General features: G+C 30.8%; 1 protein-coding gene and 1 pseudogene across 1 annotated transcript; both read left to right on the forward strand.

The window, feature by feature from the left end:
* Positions 1–2,183: 2,183 nt before the first annotated feature.
* Positions 2,184–3,187, forward strand: LOC114175958 (uncharacterized). Its single transcript, XM_085670259.1, has 2 exons — positions 2,184–2,550; positions 2,847–3,187. The coding sequence occupies exons 1-2, from the start codon at positions 2,184–2,186 to the stop codon at positions 3,185–3,187; spliced, it is 708 nt and encodes a 235-aa protein (XP_085526385.1).
* Positions 3,188–6,042: 2,855 nt separating this feature from the next.
* LOC114177341 (tetrahydroberberine oxidase pseudogene) lies at positions 6,043–7,768 on the forward strand (annotated as a pseudogene).
* The last annotated feature ends 540 nt before the right edge of the window (positions 7,769–8,308 follow it).

The following is an 8,308-nucleotide window of genomic DNA, read 5'->3' on the forward strand; positions in this document are numbered from 1 at the left end:
ATGTCAGTTAATTAACTGACAGAAAAGAAAATAGTGGCGGTTTTAATCGCCACTAAATAATGCATCAAACTAACGTTAAAATTTAAAATTTTAGTAGTGAATGGATAAAAACATATTTAACCCATTGAAAATAATTGTTGAGCATCAGTTGAATGTGCTCAGGTATGTACATCCAAATTTTGGTTTCAATAATATTAATTAGTAGAATTTTCGTATTGTTTTTAATTAATATAGTTAGAAACAGTAAATATAGTCTAGTAAATAGTATAAAGAGTAAATTATGTTATATAAAATTTGTTAAAATAAACTTTGACAAATTAATTCCCAAATTAAGTTAGATGCCATAATTTTGTTTACATTACTAAGACGCTGTCATTCAACATTTCACAGGTTTCAAAGTATGGAGGAATGTTTTATATTCATTTTGCTCCTTTATTTACTTATTCATGCATTTTTTTTTTAAATTTTGTTTGTTGGTTTTGATTTTCTTTCTGTATGACATTATCACATCGAGGACAATGTTTAAATGAAGTGCGGGTACTCATATTGCTAGCATAGATTTTGTTTAGTTTATCATACAAGTCAATGGATTTCTTTATTTTAAAATTTTTGTAAATAATTTTAATTTCATCATTCTTAGTTAGAACTTTTAGTCATAGATTTATTTTTTAAATTTTAGTAAAATAAACTTTACATGATAATTAGGTTATGGATATTTTTTGTACAATATAGACCTTAGTGAGATTTGAGTTTTTTTTTTTTGTCATTTATATTTATTCATATTTGTTGGTGTTCTGGAACTTGACTTTTCTTTCTAATACTACTTATTCACATATAATATTGGTTTGATTTATGCTTTTTTTGTTTTCTGGCTACTTAGTCAACTTGATTTTATAACTCATTATAAATCTTAAAACTAATAAGTCATGATATGTCTAACCTTTGGAATTATTCTGGGAATTAGTTAAAAGTTGTTACCTTGAAGATAATAAACATACATTTGTTTTGTATGGCTTTGCTTGCAGCTTTATTCTTTATACCAGACAAAAGACTACTGTCAACCAGTACTTGATAAGGAATTAAAAGTGAATGAAAACAAAAATTAATTTAAAGCAGAACAGTGACACGATTATCTTATGGCTACATTAGAATTTAGTAAATGGTAATTTCATTGTTGAATTTTTAGATGACGTTGTTTGAAATTGAATGAAAATGAATCATTTTCTGGTAAAGTCTGGTGGGCCTAGCTTGCAAATGTGGCAATAAATTCCTAGGATACTATGGGAGAGATATGCCAGGAAGAAGACACCTCTCTTTGGCGCTCGTTTAAATACGAAAATGAAGTGAGCGTGTCCTTGCTACAGAGTAGTATATGCAACGTACAAAATAATTCAATCACATTTTTAACGCGACGCAACTTGCAAAATATCTCAGCAACATTCTATTTGGCTCTCATTTAAACACGTAAATGATAGTGAAAGTATGTAAAATATATAAACTAAACTATTATATAATTCAATTTCATTTTTAAGTTGACAATTCATCAGCAATATATCCATCGGAAGTTCAGCTAATGTATAAATATGACAAAAAGTTGAATGAATAAAACTAATCATTTAAAGAAAATATCTCTTCAATAACTAATTTTAGCAATTAAAAATTATTAGTTTACCGATTTAAATATCGATTTACAAAATAAAAAATTACTGTTTACTAAAATAGTCACTATTTTAAATAAAAAAATTTAATTGGTTGCTAAATTGGTCACTAATTACTTAGATACTAATTTAGAAACTAAAATTTCTTTAGTAGTTAATATTTAATGACTAATTTTTAGTAGCTAAAATCTTGGTAGATAAATTTTAAAAACTAATTTAAAGACAAATTATAATTTTGTAGTTTATAAATTGATATCTAAATAGTTACTAATAACTTTTAATCACTAAAATTTATTGAGGCTACTATGAGCGGGGAGGTTCATAGTAGGTGTTCACGTATGTTGGACTACGAGCAAGCAGGTTCGTAGAGCTAGACTACGGGCGGGGAGGTCCGTAGAGTTGGACCACGAGCGGGTAGGTTCGTGGGAGCATGATAATCCCTAAGGGTCAAGGTTGTGAATGAATATTTCTCATAAAGGTTATGAGATTGGGGTATGATATTATAAAAGGAGTCAATAAACTAAAATGTTGATTATCTGGGATGAAGCACCAATGATGAATAGAATGTGCTTTGAGGCATTTGATAGAACACTAAGAGATATTATGCGAAACGTTGATGATGCCAATAAAGACAAACCATTTGGTGTCAAAGCAGTTGTGTTGGGAGGTGACTTTAGACAAATTCTACCAGTTATCAAAAAAGGATCTAGGTTTGATATCATAAAATCATCAATCAACTATTCAGAGTTATGGAATTGTTGTAAAGTGCTAAAGTTATCCAAGAACATGAGATTAAGTACTACATCAAATACTGAAACAGCCAATGATATTCAAGAATTTGCTGATTGGATATTGAAGATTGGAGACGGGAAAATGGATCTAAATGAGAATGGTGAGTGCATGGTTGAAATTCCAGAACAGATCCTTATTTACCTTTATTGGCATTGGTTGAATTTGTCTATCCTCAATTTGTGGTTAACATGTTGAATCCTAATTATTTTGATGATGGAGCAATTTTGTGCCCAACAAATGATTCTGTAGAGCAAGTAAATGATTTCATGTTGTCTTTAATTGGTGGTGAAGAGGTGACTTATTTAAGTTCAGATACACCTTGCCAATCTGATGAACAAGATGAAGTGCAATCTAAATGGTTTACATCTGAATTTTTAAATGATATCAAATGTTCAGGGATACCAAATCATAAACTGAAGTTGAAAACAGGTGTTCCAATTATGCTCTTGAGAAACATTGATCAAGCGAAAGGTCTATGCAATGGCACAAGATTGCAAGTCAACCATTTAGGCAAGAATGTACTTTGTGCAACTGTAATTACTGGAAAAAACATTGGTGACAGGATTTTTATACCAAGAATGGATTTAGTGCCATCTGATTCAGGGTTGCCTTTCAAATTTCAAAGAAGACAGTTTCCGATATCGTTATGCTTTGCAATGACGATTAACAAAAGTCAAGGACAAACACTTTCTAGAGTCGGCCTTTATCTTCCACAACCTGTATTCACACATGGCTAACTATATGTTGCTATTTCTAGAGTCAAAACCAAAAGAGGATTGAAAATACTTATATTGGATGAAGATGGAAAGGTAACAAACACAACTAAAAACGTTGTGTACAAAGAAATTTTTGAAACTCTTTGAAAAGAAATCAATTATAGGTATGTCATTTCTATTTTTTTTTCATTTCAAAACTGTTATAAATATATATCAATTTATTTATGTTATTTTCTGCCATGTAGGAAAATCATGGTACAGAAAAAGTTGAACAAAGAAGTCGTTGTGTACAAAAGGAATTTCTGTACAAAAGGAATTTATGAACTTCAATACCAAAGGATACATTCTAGGTATGTAATTTATTCTTTTTTTATTCTTATATTAACAAAGTAGTGTATTAGTCATATTTTTGTTGTTGGTGGTTGACAATAATATTCAATGAAATCAAATATTAACTTGACATACCACTTTAATTACATTCTAAATTAATCTATTCTATTGATACACTTCAATATCTTTTTAAAACATTAGATTCTCATCATATAGATTATTAAATATCCAAAAACTCATTGTTATTACCACAATTATTACATATAAAAAAAACCCGTACGTTACACCGGTAGAAGGACTAATACCAGACAAAAGACAACTGTGAACCAGAACTTGATAAGAAATTAAAAGTGAATGAAAACAAAAATCAATTTAAAGCAGAACAGTGACACGATTATCTTATGGCTACATTAGAATTTAGTAAATGGTAATTTCGTTGTTGAATTTTTAGATGACGTTGTTTGAAATTGAATGAAAATGAATCATTTTCTGGTAAAGTCTGGTGGGCCTAGCTTGCAAATGTGGCAATAAATTCCTAGGATACTATGGGAGAGATATGCCAGGAAGAAGACACCTCTCTTTGGCGCTCGTTTAAACACGAAAATGAAGTGAGCGTGTCCTTGCTACAGAGTAGTATATGCAACGTACAAAATAATTCAATCACATTTTTAACGCGACGAAACTTGCAAAATATCTCAGCAACATTCTATTTGGCTCTCATTTAAACACGTAAATGATACTGAAAGTATGTAAAATATATAAACTAAACTATTATATAATTCAATTTCATTTTTAAGTTGACAATTCATTAGCAATATATCTATTGGAAGTTCAGCTAATGTATAAATATGACAAAAAGTTGAATGAATAAAACTAATCATTTAAAGAAAATATCTCTCCAATAACTAATTTTAGTAATTAAAAATTATTAGTTTACCGATTTAAATATCGATTTACAAAGTAAAAAATTTCTGTTTATTAAAATAGTCACTACTTTAAATAAAAAATTTTAATTGGTTGCTAAATTGGTTACTCTTTACTTAGATACTAATTTAGAAAACAAAATTTCTTTAGTAATTAATATTTAGTGACTAATTTTTAGTAGCTAAAATCTTGGTAGAGAAATTTTAAAAACTAATTTAAAGATAAATTATAAATTTTTTATTTTATAAATTAATATCTAAATAGTTACTAGCTAGTATTTCGAATTTGGTAGAAATTGATAAATAACTGGCACATTAAGAAATTCTTTAAATTTAACTCATTCAACGTTATCGATAAAATTATCTTAAAAAACTTTTCCATGATTATGATTTGATGATAAAAGTAAATATAAAGAATTAATATTAATATAAAAGATTTCGTTAATGTAACATCTGTTCTTAAAATGACAAAGGAGGTTATCTGAAAAAATATACCCTTAAATTTTGAATATTGTAAATAAAAAAATAATCATCGAACATCCTTATTTAATTTCTTCAATAAATTTTCGATTCTACAAGCCGACAACTACTCAAACCTAGGAAACTATAGTACGACGATAACAATTATTTCGAATTGACAATTATTTTAATAATTTAATAACTACAATAATCTTTTAGGCATAATCAAGGTTAGTGCAATTGTAGATAATAGAAAACGATTTTTCGGTACCAAAATAATTTTAAATTTGTTATTTAAAATTTTCATAAAAAAAGTAAGATGTATTTATTTCTCAAAACTTCACATTTTTAACGTTGTAAGTATTTCGCGTTTTCGGTCTAAAATTAAAATTAAAATTTTTTGTGTTTTTGAAATTAAGTTTTGTATTATCAATCAAAAAATGATGTATGAAATATTTTAATCTAAAATCTTTAATTTTTAGTGTATTTTAGATTACATTTTTATGAATTAGCCCATAATTTTTACAAACAACATTTATATCAATGTTGCTTAAGATAATTTTTAAACTATATCTAAAAAATGTTGCTTTTACTTAATTTAGACCATATTTTTATACGAGTAATCTCCTTGAGTGTTATCTAAAATATTTTTGTTATAATATTGAAAACTGATACATTAAGTTGAGCCTACCGGTGGCAACTTCACAGAGTAGTATTTTAATATATTTTTTATTTAAATTTAAAATACTAATATATATTAATATATTGCTACAATAAGTTTTCCAATAATTGCTTTTCCACGAGAGAGTGTCAAAGTATAATTTTTATAATATTTTAAGTTAAAAGATAAAAGATTTTTCTTTAAATATTAATATTTTAAGTTATGAGATGATTGTTATTTTAAGTTACCATCCTTAAAGAATATTTTGTAGCTGAGTATTGATATGAGTTGTGAATTAAGTTTTTTTTTTATTCTTCTATATACCATTAAAAAACAAAAAAATCTTTCTCACATTTTGTTAACGTTGGTCAACATTTCTCTCATTTTACTTTTTACTTTTGGATGTTAACATCAACGATATTATATTTTGGGGGAAATGGTTATTTTACACGGAAAATTTTCTCCAAAATTAAATACCAAACTACTATAAATTAGAGGCTCCGCACTGCTCTTTTATCAAACCAACAACAAACCATCCACAGAAATGAAGCATTTAAGCTCCTATTTCACCTTCACTACTGCCATTGCTCTTTTATTTTCATTTGAACCTCCTTCACTTCATACTCCTGAAAAGTTTGTTCAATGTCTTTACAACTATCCCCATATCTCCAACTCAATCTTCAATGCTGTCTACACTCAAACCAACTCTTCATACACCTCTATACTAGACACGTCCATTCGAAATTATAGGTTCTTCAACTTAAGCGAAAAACCCCAAGTCATTGTCACGCCACTCGACGTTTCCCACATTCAAGCAACCATAATGTGCTCCCAACGTCATGGCCTGCAGATTCGAACCCGAAGTGGAGGCCATGATTATGAGGGTCTCTCCTACGTTGCTGAGGTTCCCTTTGTCATTCTTGACCTCTTCAACCTTCAACAAATCACAATTGACGTAGAAAACCGAACAGCATGGGTTCAAGCTGGGGCAACTCTTGGTGAACTTTACTACGCGATTAGCCAGAAAAGCAAAACGCTAGGGTTCCCAGCGGGTGTGTGTGCCACTGTAGGCACTGGTGGCCACTTCAGTGGAGGTGGTTATGGATCCTTGATGCGTAAGTACGGTCTTGCCGTAGATAATATCTTAGATGCTCACATAATAGACGTGAATGGTAATCTTCTTGACAGAAAAGCCATGGGTGAGGATCTGTTTTGGGCCATCTGAGGAGGTGGTGGAGCAAGCTTTGGAGTCATCGTGGCTTGGAAGATAAAATTAGTTCCAGTTCCATCAACTGTGACAGTGTTCAATGTTGCAAGGACATTGGAAGAAAATGCAACCGAGATTATTCAAAAGTGGCAGCTTGTGGCGAATAAAATGGACGAGCGCATATTCATTAGGGTGGACGTGAAAAAGGTAAATTCAAGTGAACATGGAAAGCAAACATTACAAGCCAATTTTGTGTCCATGTTTCAAGGTGGTGTAGAAGAACTTATTCCAATGATGCAGAAGAGCTTACCGGAGTTGGGTTTGGACAGAAAAGACTGTACCGAGACTAGTTGGATTGGCTCAGTGCTCTTCGCGAATGCTGTGTTACTTGGATCTACAGTGAATGAAGCCCCTGAAGTTTTGCTGAACAGAACTCGATTTCGTCCAGGAATAAACAAAGCAAAATCTGATTATGTGAGGAAACCCATTCCTGTTGAAGGATTACAAGGGTTATGGCGGTTGCTTTATGAGGTTCCAGATGGTGAGCTTCAATTCGCCCCTTATGGAGGCAGAATGGATGAGATTTCGGAATCTGAAACTGCATTCGCACACAGATCTGGATACATATTTCATATTCACTATGTGGTCGTTTGGGAAGAGGATGGGGAAGAGGCTGCACAAAGGTACATGAATTGGATTAGAAGAGTGTATAAATATATGGAACCTTATGTTTCAAACTCTCCAAGAGCTGCATATCTGAATTACCGAGACCTTGACATTGGGGTTAATAACAATGGTTACACCAGCTACGAACAAGCCAGCATTTGGGGTGTGAAGTATTTCGGTAACAATTTCAGGAGATTGGCTATAGTGAAGACCAAGGTTGATCCTCACAACTTCTTCAGAAACGAACAAAGCATTCCTATCTTATCCGATGAAGAAAATTAAAGTATCTACAATTGAAATAAAATAAATGTCATATGCAATATGCATTGCATTAATACATAAACAGTCTTTCTTTACTGTTGTTCTACTTTTCTTATCGTCCATTTGTCCCTACCCTCACTTATATTATGTCGACATTTGTCCAATTATCGAGTTTATATGTAAAGTATTATGTCCTTCCTTCTACTTCCCGTTTACTGTATGCGATGGAGTTTACTACTCTACCCTTCCATGGATTTGAATGTAGACATGGTGGTTGGGTTTGATGTCTTTTTACATTTTTCGCTTCTGCCATTGCACGATATCCGTAGCTAATTGAAGTGATGAATGATTTTTTTGATATGTTTATATGCAGACATGTTTAGTAAGAAGATGTGTTTTTTAAGTTTTTGAAAGATTTTGAAGCTTTTCTGAAATTCTATGTTCAACCGTATGATTTTTCTATGTTATCCACTTCTGAAAAGCCTTTCAGAAGGTAAGATCTTTCGTTTGTAAATACTATATACTCTATGTTGTATTGATTTATTTCGATTATAAACCCTAAATACTTCACTTTGGTATCCGAGGATTGGCGATTTCTCGACTGTCGCTGGATCGGAACATGACTTGTGCCTTTC

This window comes from Vigna unguiculata, chromosome 3, assembly GCF_037176805.1.
Source record: "Vigna unguiculata cultivar grain cowpea cultivar isolate G323 ecotype 2 chromosome 3, ASM3717680v1, whole genome shotgun sequence".
Taxonomy (NCBI): Eukaryota; Viridiplantae; Streptophyta; class Magnoliopsida; order Fabales; family Fabaceae; genus Vigna; species Vigna unguiculata.